General features: G+C 38.6%; 1 protein-coding gene across 1 annotated transcript in view; it reads right to left on the bottom strand.

Annotated features, from left to right (window-relative positions):
* Window positions 1-11,621, bottom strand: part of LOC136036694 (tRNA (cytosine(72)-C(5))-methyltransferase NSUN6-like) — a 31,602-nt gene extending 19,981 nt beyond the window's left edge. Inside the window, exons 1-2 of the mRNA XM_065719008.1 lie at window positions 11,345-11,621; window positions 3,183-3,381 (exon numbers count right to left, since the gene is read on the bottom strand). Coding sequence (XP_065575080.1) covers window positions 3,183-3,381; window positions 11,345-11,524 — 379 coding nt within the window. The 5' untranslated portion in view covers window positions 11,525-11,621. The remainder of the gene's footprint in view (window positions 1-3,182; window positions 3,382-11,344) is intronic.
* Between the last annotated feature and the right edge of the window lie 512 nt (window positions 11,622-12,133).

Here is a 12,133-nt window from a genome sequence, read left to right as displayed (position 1 = left end):
AAGTTGTTCAGCCCACAGGCAATGGGAATCGCGAAGCAACAGATTTAGTAAACGATTTGGCCCAATATTTTTTGGAAGAGCTGAGAGGGTGAAGTCGTCTATAGGAATCAACCCCCAGTGATAGAACTTTCGTACAACACCAACCCCCCCCCCCCGCCAAGTGATACCAGTCTTCGTCTTCAACCGACCTCGACGCATGAGGTGAATGAAATAGCTAGTGACATGCGAAATGGAGGAGCGGGAGTAGATTTCCTATCATTAAAAGTAACAAGTCTTATCTTACCTGTAATTCTTCCAGATTTTGTGTCATTAATAAACGGTTGTCTCAAAGAAGGGGAAATTCCTGATAATTTTAAGAAAGCCAGAGATGTACCTTTACATAAAGGTGGTGACCAAAGTGATTTCAATAACTATAGATCGATCTCACTCCTACCAGTTTTATAGCGGGTTCTTGAAAAGATAATATATATCCAAATAAATGAATTTCTGGAAAACAAGAATTTTTTTTTTTACAAGAACTAATTTGGATTTAGGAGAGGTTTTTCAACAGAGCATGCTATACAGTTTCTGACAACTACAATAAATGATGCGCTTGATGACAAGCTTAAAGTTGCAACTATTTTTTGGATATCCTCAAGGCGTTTGATACTATAGACAATGAGATCCTGATGAAGAAACTGGCAAATGCTGGAATCAAAGGAAATGCCCTGAAGATTTTTGCTTCATTTTTGAGAAGACAACCACTATATGTACGAGTGAACGAGGCCGAATCGAGAGATTTTCCAATAGACTACAGATTACCCCAAGGCTCCCAAGGCTTGTTCTTTTTGCCGACAAAGCCAACCATTCAGTTATGGCACTTACTGAAAGTCAACTTTTGTCCTTAATGAAGGAAGATATGATCCACATAGAGAGACGGATGAGACTTAACAAGCACAAAATTAATTACGACAAGTCTGCCTTTATTGTTTTTGCGAGATCGGCAAACTATTACCCATGGCTGAAAGAACTTGATATCGGTGAATCGGTCCTATCACAATGAAAAGTAATGAAATATTTAGGCGTTCTGATTGATGAAACAATGTGTTTTTAGAACACATTCAGTGCATATCCTGGAAGATCGCAAGAAACGTAGGTTATTTAAGAAAACTGAAATACCGGTTTCCTTAAAAAGTGTTAGGGCTGCTTCATTTTTCACTAATCCATCCATATTTATTCTATTATTGTTCAATATGGTCTAATGCATTTTCAACCCATCTTAAGCAGTTGCGGTCATTACAAAACCAAGCGAAGAGAGTGATATATGCGGTGGAAAGCCGAACTTCTGTAAGATCAATCTACTCTCGCGTCCAAATACTACCGTTTTCTGGATTAAGTAAGTTTTATAAGATTATGCTCATGTTTGATATTATTGATCATATTATTCCAGTTTGCTTTCGGAAAATATTTTCTGCTGCTGCAGATCTTCACATTTACAGAACTGGCATTTTCCAGTCGCCATGCTCTTCCAGCGCTGTGGAATGGTTTGCCTTCTTTGTTGAAAAATGAGTTAGATAGGACTTGTATTTCCGTTGCCCGTTGATACGTCATTGCCTGTATGAGTATGAATGTTGATTTTTTTTTTCTCTCTCTCGAGCAGAATCATAATATTCTGTTGGTATGTTGGTAGATGTAAGGTGTAGTAAATCGATGCATACTTGTAATGTAGAGTATTCTAGGAGTATCCATACAAGCACGAAATACTTGGCTTCGTGCGTTTTCTGTATACATTAGCTATATGATAAAGATCTCCATTATAAAAAAAAAGTTCATACAAAAAGTTCTTTTGAGAATTATTTAATATCACGGGGATATTAAGTCCTGTGTTCGTGGGGACATACACCTCTGACTGACCATACTTCAAACAGTAAGCTTGACGTAAGATGCGGTTCAATCCCACCTTCTAGGGCTATAATGAGAGACAGGTTGAGATGGCTAGGACACATTCTACGGATGAAGGATGATAGATTGCCAAAGATCGTCCCTGTCGGTCAACCCTCTAGAGCCGAAGGAAAAGTAAGTCGTCCTCGAATGAGGTCGGAGGAGGTGGTAAGAAAAGGTTTAACAAAAATTGGAACTTCTTGGGAATCCTCCAATTGGGATGGAGGAGGAGCGTGTATAGTTGTGCTAGCCTAAGACGGGTTGGATCTGCAGCGATTTATTAGTAGTAGTAGTGTTTGTGCAATAAACTTTATATTGACTAAATCCATGAACGATTGGGAGAAAGGCTGCACGAGCCTAAAATTAATCGACAAAATTAATGGACAAAAACCCTCCCTGCATTTGAATACACCCATCATTAAGTTCTTTTGAAAAGACAAACGTAGCGTCCATGATAAACAGTTTATCACAATCTCTAGAGAGTAATTGAAAAAAAGAAAATATATACATAAAAACCTTGCTTCAAACAGAGATACATGGAATAGTTACAAATCCTATTGTTGTGTGTTTTACAAATCGTATATAAGTTGTTCCCAATATAATCTTTGAAGGGTTGTTCCATGTTTTATTATATTTGGTCACCTTCCTTGCTTTCAATCTTATAAGTTGGCTCTTTTTTTCAAGTTTTTTTTCTTAGTACTTCGAAAGGTCAATTCCCGATTTATATTATTTTTACAGAGTTGTCTGCTTTGTTTTACATTTCTCATTCACTAGCTGAAAACATTTCTTCTCATTATTATTTTATGTAAATGCTTCTTCGATTTTTCTTTGTTTTACTTTTCTCTAAAGCATCAACAGTTTTTTTTTTATAATGAAAATAATTGAGAAACTCAATATCCATATCTTCACTTGCTAAAAACAATTACTGACGTTATTATTTAATTTTTTTATTACTTTATTTTTAACTCAAGCAACGAAGTTCCTTTTCTCATAATTCAATTGGCTGGGAAATACAATATGCATATCCTTTTTGGAGTGTTACTATTTTATGTAAAGAAACCCTGGTCATTTCTCCTTTCTATTAAATCTTTTATTTCATTTTCCTTTTTCATTGCGCCGTTTTTCAAGCGTAATTTGTTGAATAATCTGAAAATTATCACACATTGCTGCACAGGCCGTGCAGCAATAATGGATACAGTACCTAAGGAGAATATATAATCAGGCAATCAGATGAAAAAGAAAAAGATGATAACTTCTGGTACCTTTGGGACAGCCCACAATTCCTGGGCAGTAAATCTCAGCACCTCTTAATACAGCAGCTCCACATCGCGCGTCAACTATAACCTCATTTTCAGACAAAGGAGATAACGGCAGTTTGCCAAGGGACTCCAATACAAGAACATCTTGAAAAACTGGATGATAATATATTTTTGGAGGAAAAACGGCCCGATGCTTATAATCCTGAAATAAAAGGGGAAAGACAAAGTTTTATACAATAAAGAGCATGAGCCAAGAACTCATATGGCACTTGTGACGAGCTCGAACTTACCAAAGCAATACAAATCCCACCAACTCCTCCAAAAAGATCGGATCTGGTTCGGTTACATCAATTACGTATCTAGAACTCGTGCTTATTCTTCTCATCAAGTTTCATCCCGATCTCTCCACTCAAAGCGTTTTCCAAAATTTCTGGTTTCTAACATTTCTGTTTCCCCCTCCACACCGCAATGTCCTCGGATCCGATCTGAATTGAAAATTTAGCATCTGAGATTTAAGATCTTTCTATATATCAAGTTACATTAAGATCCGATCACCCATCCGTAAAATAAAAATACCTTGGGGAACCGAATCGGGGAAACGACTGTAATCAAGTCAATTTGTGCATATCCCTGACACACTTACCCATTTTCATCGTCCCAGCACGTCCAGAAGCACCGAACTCACCAAAGCACTGGAAATCCCCCCAACTTCCCCCAAAAGAGCGGATCCCACCAAGTTATATCAATCACGTATCTGGGACTTGTGCTTATTCTTCCCACCAAGCTTCATCTCGATCTCTTCACTCTAAACGTTTTCCAAGATTTCCGGTTTTCCCCTCCAACTCTCCCCAGTGTCACCAGATCTAGTCAGGATTTAAAATAAGAGCTCTGAGACATGATTTTTTTCTAAATATAAAATTTCATTAAGATCCGGTAACCTGTTCTTAAGTTGAAAATACCTCAATTTTATAATTTTCGAATTAACACCCCCCCCCCCAACTCCCCCAAAGAGAGCGGATTCGGTCGGTTATGTCAATCACGTATCTAGGACTTGTGTTTATTCTGCCCACCGAGTTTCATCCCGATCTCTCCACTCTAAGCGTTCCCAAGCTTTCCCGTTTCCCCATCCAACTCCCCAATGTCACCGGACACGGTCGGGATTTAAAATAAGAGCTCTGAGACACGAGGTCCTTCTAAATATCAAATTTCATTAAGATCCGATTATCCATTCGTATGTTAAAAATACCTCATTTTTTCAATTTTTCCTCTCCCTCCAGGGCCCCAGATGGTCAAATCCGGGAAACGACTGTTATCAAGTCAATCTGTGCAGGTCCCTGAAACGCCTACCGATTTTCATGGTTCTAGCACGTCGAGAAGCACCGACCTCACCAAAGCACTGGAAATCCCCCCCAACTCCCCCAAAGAGAGCGGATCCGTTCCAAATATGTCAATCACGTATCTAGAGCTTGTGTTTATTCTTCCAATCAAGTTTCTTCCCGATCTCTCCACTCTAAGCGTTTTCCAAAATTTCCGGTTTCCAAGATTTCTGTTTCTCCCCTCCGACCTCCTATGTCCCCGGATCCACACGGGATAGAAAATGAGAGCTCTGAGACACGAGTTCTTTTTAAATATCAAATTTCATTAAGATCCAATCACCGTTCTTAAGTTAAAATACCTCATTTTTTCCCATTTTTTCGAAGCCCCTCCCCCCAGATGATAGAATCGGGGAAAAGAATGTTATCAAGTCAATTTGTGCAGGTTCCTGACACGCCTACCAAATTTCATCGTCCTAGCACGTCCAGAAGCACCAAACTCGCCAAAGCACTGGAAATTCCCAACTCCCCCAAAGAGAACGGATCCGGCCCAATTATGTTAATCACGTATCTAGGACTTGTGATTATTCTTCCCACAAAGTTTCTTCCCGATCTCTCCACTCTAAGCATTTTCCAAGATTTCCGGTTTCCCCCTCCAACTCCACCGAATATCACCAGATCCAGTCTGGATTTAAAATAAGAGCTTTGAGACAAGAGGTACTTTTAAATACCAAATTTTATTAAAATCCGATAACCCACTCGTAAATTAAAAATACCTCATATTTATAAATTTTCAGAATTAACCATCCCTATATTGCCCCCCCCCCAGATGGTCTAATTGGGGAGGTAACTATTTCTAATTTAATCTGATCCGGTCCCTGATACGCCTGCCAAATTTAATCGTCCTTTCTTATCTGGATGTGCCCAAACTAGCGAAAATGGGACCGACAAACCGATGGAACGGCCCTAACTCGAGAAACATTTGCTTGATTTGTTATGTTCAGTTTAATTCAGCTCGGTTTGACATAAATCTAAAACATCACATAATCGGTACAATCACAATCAAACTAACACAAAAATGAAGAAAATTCAGTAAATACTAATTTTCTTTAACTCTAGAAGCATGAGACACAAGTCAAAACAAAAGGAAACTAGACCTACGTTGCCTGAGCAACGTGAAGTGTTGCGGCAACCTTTCTCCGGCTTCGCCGAATAAAGTGTTGCGAGAGCAACACTTTGGTTTTGTTTCTTTGCAATCGGTTAAACGCTGAAGTCGTCAGTTTATCGAAGCTTTTCAATCGTTATGTTCAAAGAAGAACGCGATGAGTAACCACGTGATCAAAGGCTATTCCTCCGCGTTGAAAAAACAACAATAACGAAAAAAATATCGAAAGAAGGGACTAAATTGACTTTGCAGCCAGTTGAACTTTATCCTTTTCAATCGTAGACATCGTGACGGATGAAAACCTGGAACAATATCTTATATAATCTAGTTGGTGTTATAAAGCTATACGTAACTTTCCAGGATTAAAATATCATAGGTGACACTAATTATTACGAAACTACCTGATTGTTTTACGTTATCGTTTGTGCCCGTTGCGTAAACACTTATTTCTAGGTTACAGTGAGTATGGGTAGGCTACACAAACTAGAAAAAGTTACAAGCCCCTCTTCACTGAAGATGATTGTAGCCTGACAGACGATTATTACTTACAAGCCCCCTGCATGTCTTACCACTGGAACCAAATTGGTCTTACCATCAAATACACCGGAAACAAATAATAGGTACACCAACTAGCCAAAGTTGCAAACCCCTCATTGCCGAAGATGATTGTGGTCTAACAGTCGGCTGCTGCTTACAAGTTCTCTATTTGTCTCACAATTGGTATTGGCCTATTTTTGGTTTCAGTATGTACCCTACTACCGAAGTTTTCAACCCCTTGAAACTTTCAAACTAGTATATCTCATGAACGAATTTTTGTCCAAAAAATGGATGACATATACTTTGATCAGCTCATCAAGAGCTATCAATTGCCGTCGAAAAAAAATTCTATCTGTCTTAGTTCAAAAGCTGATTTTTTTGCCGTAGGTCCACTTTTTAGCGTCACCACTTAGAAAGGAGCAAAGGATAAGCTCCAATTTCTTTAGCAACGACAGAACTTTTAAAGTTTAAGAGGTACATCTGATAACATTTCTCTACCTCAATCCCAAGTCCGAAAAAATAAATGATAAACCCAGCCGAAATCACGGCAGCACTTTCGGACCCGTGGGAAAATGCCGCTTTTTTGCTTCTGTAAATTTTTCTATTAATCACTCAAAGAAGATATACTGGCTGTGGGGCCAGGTAACTGCCGCATATATTTAACACTTATAGATTTTAGTCCATCTTCAATTGGAAAGTGGTGCCTGCCTGCTTGCCTGCTAGAACAGAGCTTTCCACTCGAAAGCAGAAACATGGTTTGATGAAACGAAAGCTTGGCTGCACAACTTCAGATACTCCTCTCTGACATAGGCTATATAACTCCACTTCACTTCGCACACCATAGGCTCTGGCTCGTGGACAAGGAAAAACCATCCTTTTTGGCCCCAGGCAAGATTTCTGCGGAGCTTTCCAAAATATAATGTCATATTCATTAATCTAGCCTGAGGTCAACACTTTCCGTAAAACACCGCACAGATTAGACCCTTACCAGTTTCCAAGAATAAGCTGAGATCGGTGGCATAGAAAAAAAAGACGAAACCAAAGTGTTGCTCTCGCAACACAATAAGACATTCTATGCGGTGCTCCTCTTTGTTACATGCGCGACTCACTCGACCTAATTAAACTATGCTATCCCTAGTCAAATTTATATTAACAGAACATCCATCTATTCAGTAGGAAATGGGATAGGACTTGGTCCACTCACCAAACATAAAGAAATAAACAAATCATTAAAGATAACAATAGAAAATTTGACTTTACTATGTAATGGAGTAGCGGTGTTGGGCCTCATAATCTGGGGAGGCAAGGCATACCATGGTCCATAGGAGTGTAAAAAATAGAAGGAACTGCATGTCAAATTTCTAAAAACTGGAGGGGCAACTGCCCGCCTTCTAGGACCAATGCCAATGAGACAATAAGAAAAAGAAGCAAGGTCTATCTTTACTTTCTTTTCAAGGAATTTCTTAAAATTTGCCTTAGATGAGCAGCACCAATTGCGTGTCCAAACCTCGGATAGAGTTCCATAGCCAGGGACTGTTTTCGTGACCGAACCAATTTCTACCCCGACTCTTTCCTGCCAATTTGTACATCATTCTATAATAGTGTACAATAGGATGTTTTATAATACAAGATAAAATTAGCCTTTGAGCTACGATTGTTAGAGGAAATTTCCTTTTCTCTCTATCTTAAGGAGGCAAATCTCAATTGGGGTGTTTTTTAAATTATGACATGGGTTATGCAGGAGAAAACACTGAAAACGACTCTCGTTTTGTTTCTTTTTTGGCTTTATTTATAACTGTCGGTTGAGCAAGAAAGATGAGATAAAATCTTGAAGGCAAAGGGAAAACAACTACGGTTTGAAAAACTCCGTTTTGCTTTAATTCAACAAGAGAAAAAGAGCGATACCGAAGTTTGAAGGAAAAACTAGAATCTTGTGAGCCAAATTAGATCCGGAAAATGTTGAACTAACTGATCGATCATATATACTTTAAAGAAATTGAGTGAATTGCTGCACCGGATTTAGGATCCTTTGTCCGAGAGGGTGAGGGTTCGAATCCTAGTGTACCCAATTATTTGGCTTGGGACGGGGGCCAGTGGCATGACTCCGTAAGCTCAGCCAGAGTCGACCCAGCTCTAAACGGGTACCTGGATAAATCTAAGGTAAACAGGTAGTAGGGTAAACAGGAAGAGTGCACGAAAGTATAGGATGGTCGGCCTCAACTCCCCATTGCACTTCCTGGCTCAAGGGCCACGAAACAGAGATCAGCACCAACTGTAGGGACTGCAAAGTCCAATTGCGTATTCTCCTTTATACTTTGAAGAGGTGGGACATTAATTTATGTTTTACAAAATACTACAAAATGCCTTTGAATAAAATTGATCAGCTTTCATGTAGACTTTCAAAGAACATACCTGTGCAAGCAGATAAGGGCTAACAGAAATTCACGAGGCAAAGCCTACGACAAACCTTTAGCCTGCTTAGTTTATTTTCTTTTTTAAGGAGAACTTTCGGGTTATCTTGATCTTGCTATGTTTATTGCTTAAAATCTGCATCGTTTTGAAAGTATAACATGAGAAATCCCTTACTGTTGAAAAGTAACATGTCCATTCTTACCAAGCTGATGTTTAGATATTTATTACTGCATTAAATAGATACTTTTAGTGGTAAAAGTATGGCACTTGACTTGACTTACTTGACTTCAGGTTCTTGTCGAGGGTGCGGTTCAGAGAACGACGAGACCAGGCGCCTCCAGGTTGACCTATCACTTGCCTTGCTCGTGTTTTCTTCCATTGGGTGTGAGCTTGGGCAAGGAATTCATCGGCTCTGTCTATCCACATGGTGGTGGGGGCGTCCTCTGGGTTGCTTCCATCCGTGCAGGGTGGGATCGAAGTCAAATATGACCATTCCTGGAGCTTCACGTGACATACGAAGGATGAGGCCATACCATCGAATAGTACGCTGGGCAAGCTCCGTCAAGAAAAAGGTTTATGCAGTGCGCGACAAGAGGATTTAGTTCCTAAAGAAGTCAGTCCGGTGAAGTCCCTCGATCCTTCAAAGATGCTACGTCTATGCGACATCGACGACGCTAAGGACAAATTTCACAGCTGGCCATGTCTCCACTCCATACAGCATTACGGTGCTAACTGACGCATTGTAAATGCGCATTTGGTATGGCTTTTACCAGATGATGCTTAGCCTCTCGACAATTGCCGACGCTTTGGCTATTCGAGATGTAAGCTCTTTTGTCATCGAGCCATCCCTCGATAGAATTGATCCCAGATAAGTGAAGTCTTCAACCATATCTACTTGGCTGCTCCAAATTTTGCCTTCCTTTACAGTAGAACGGGACGTTGGGGGGCTGAAGGAGCACAACTTTGGTGTTCCGCCAGTTGATTTTCAGTCTAACTTTAGAGGCTTCTTCTGAAAGCACCTGGAGAGCTTTGGTTATCTTTTCTACGGTGTCCACAACCAATACTATATCGTCGGTGAAATCGGCATCAGAGAGTAGCCGGTCTCCTAACTGAAGACTGAACTGAAGGTGATTCGTCGTGCTGGTCAAAACGTAGTTTAGACGCGGTTGAAGAGCTCGGGAGCGGCACCACAACCTTGCCAGACCGTTGATTTTTTGAATTTAAAAAAAGGGAATAGTTTTCATGTATAAATACACCTGAAATTGACCCACCGGACACAAAAAAAAATCATTTTGATTTCCGTTCCTTTGGGAGAAATTATGGGCTATAAGCAGACAAATAGTCTTTTTAACGATACGGATACTACAAATATTGTACACTGTAATCCATTCTCTTAAATTTCTATTTTATCCAACATTTTTTTTGGATTATATCCAGCCGTTGTGTTTCCTATTCCTTTTGACATTTCAGAAAAAAACATTAAATTTCTAAGTGGCTCTGATTTAGAAGTGAAAATTCTTATTTTTTTAAAGATTCCTGGCGAGGACAAAATTCACTATTCCCACTCACTCGCAATTCACGAAACATTTATTCGTATTATTTCTGTTGGCAGCTCCTATTTAAAACAAAACATAAAAGGTTCCATCTCAGACGCTGTTTAAAAAGGGCCTTGATATTAATAGCAAGGCAAGATAAATTTCCTTACCATTAACTTTGTTGTTAGGGGTATTTTCTAATTTAGGAAGTTTCCCCGTTTTGTGCCTATGTATACCGAGCTATTTAACTTGAAGAATGTGTCTTTTTGAAATTTTACAAACTACTAAAGTCATTTAAAAGAAATTTAGATAAATTTAATAAATAAAATTTAAAATGTAATATTTAGTTGCCAGAAGAGAATACTCGTATCTCCGCTGTGAGCGTAAGGCAATTGAAAATCCCCACACCCAACAAATATTTCCTGCACCAAATGATCTTCAGAGAATCCCCTTCCCGGATAATTAAAACATTCTGCCCCCCAGACTGGTCCACGTTGTGACAAAATCTCAAAAGTATAGTCTTATCCCCTCCTTCTCAAAATGTTTTCATTAATTTGAACAAAAATACCCTTCTTAATTTTAATCTTGTACCAAGTAATTGGTGTTTTTACTTTCCCTTATATTATGTGTTTTATATTACCCTTTATTATTTGATACTTGTTAATTAAACGAAACACACTCAAGAATTACGCATAGGTATGATCTGAGAAAACCGGTTTCATAGCCGGTTTCTTTGGATTTATCTATTATTATCGAAATTCCATATTTAGAGTTACAGTTACTACAGAGCCCAGTCGCTCCTCACTAAGAGATCACTTTCACGTTCACTTTCACGAACTGTTTGATATCAGAATTACCATCGGATGAATTCTTTTACACAGGTATGAAAATCGACAGCTTGGGTTCTATTTATAAGTGCCCTAGTTGAAGAGATTTGAACTTAATAGGGGAACATTTTGGGCGAAGGGTGGTTCAGGCCTGACCTTCTAAAATTTTGAGAATTGTTTTTTTATTTTGAAAAAGGAAAATGATTACTTACTTATGAAAAAAAAACCTCTCCACCTAATAAAACTGTCGGGGACAAATTTGTTATGTGGATTTGTTCCCTCCCACTAATAATTCGAGCCTGCAGTCTGGAAGACATTTCTATGTCTGCTTAGAAATTTTACGCAAAAATAAATAAATAAATAAATAAAAACTTACCTTTTCTATAATTTCCTTGAGTAGGCGGATGGCTTCTTCTCGAGAATATTTTATAGTGTTGACACGAACTATTGAAAACCTTGGTGGGTAGGTCAAAGCATATTTCAGGTCTTCTTCAGTATATCTTTCATTACACTGTGTTTGCTCTATCTGTTCGTAGACAAGTTTATCCTTGAACATCGTTAATGCTATCTAAAATAAAAATTCACATTTTTATGAACTTATGAGCACATTTATTGAACTTATATACATATATATATATATATATATATATATATATATATATATATATATATATATATATATATATATATATATATATATATATATATATATATATATATATATATATATATAGTACAGGGAGACCACCGGTCCCAAGCATGGCTACATGGCTGGCTTTTATATATTCATTCTCGCTGTCGCTTGTCTCCTAGCCGAGACTGTTGTTCCAGCAGAGTACCACATTCATTTACGTCATCATCAATTTCTCGCATTTTCATGTAAACTTTGGCGCAGTTGTTTGTATTCTTCCAAGAGGTCAATTAGAGTGCAAGAGATCCCATAACATAAAGGATGTGCAAGGTATTCTTCAGCAGCTTTGTAGGGGGGTTTAAAAAGTACGTTTGGCCACATGAAGGTGGTTCAAAATCACCTTCGAGGGTTTGTGATGTATGTGCCACTCAATTTATTAGATGATAAATTTGTCGAGCTGCTTTGAAGCTGAAAACATAACAACTTTTGATGGTTCGATTATCACTTACGTTGAATGAAGCTAAAGGAAAACAA

This window comes from Artemia franciscana, chromosome 15 (genome assembly GCF_032884065.1).
Source record: "Artemia franciscana chromosome 15, ASM3288406v1, whole genome shotgun sequence".
Lineage (NCBI taxonomy): Eukaryota > Metazoa > Arthropoda > Branchiopoda > Anostraca > Artemiidae > Artemia > Artemia franciscana.
This window is presented reverse-complemented; position numbering and strand designations above follow the sequence as displayed.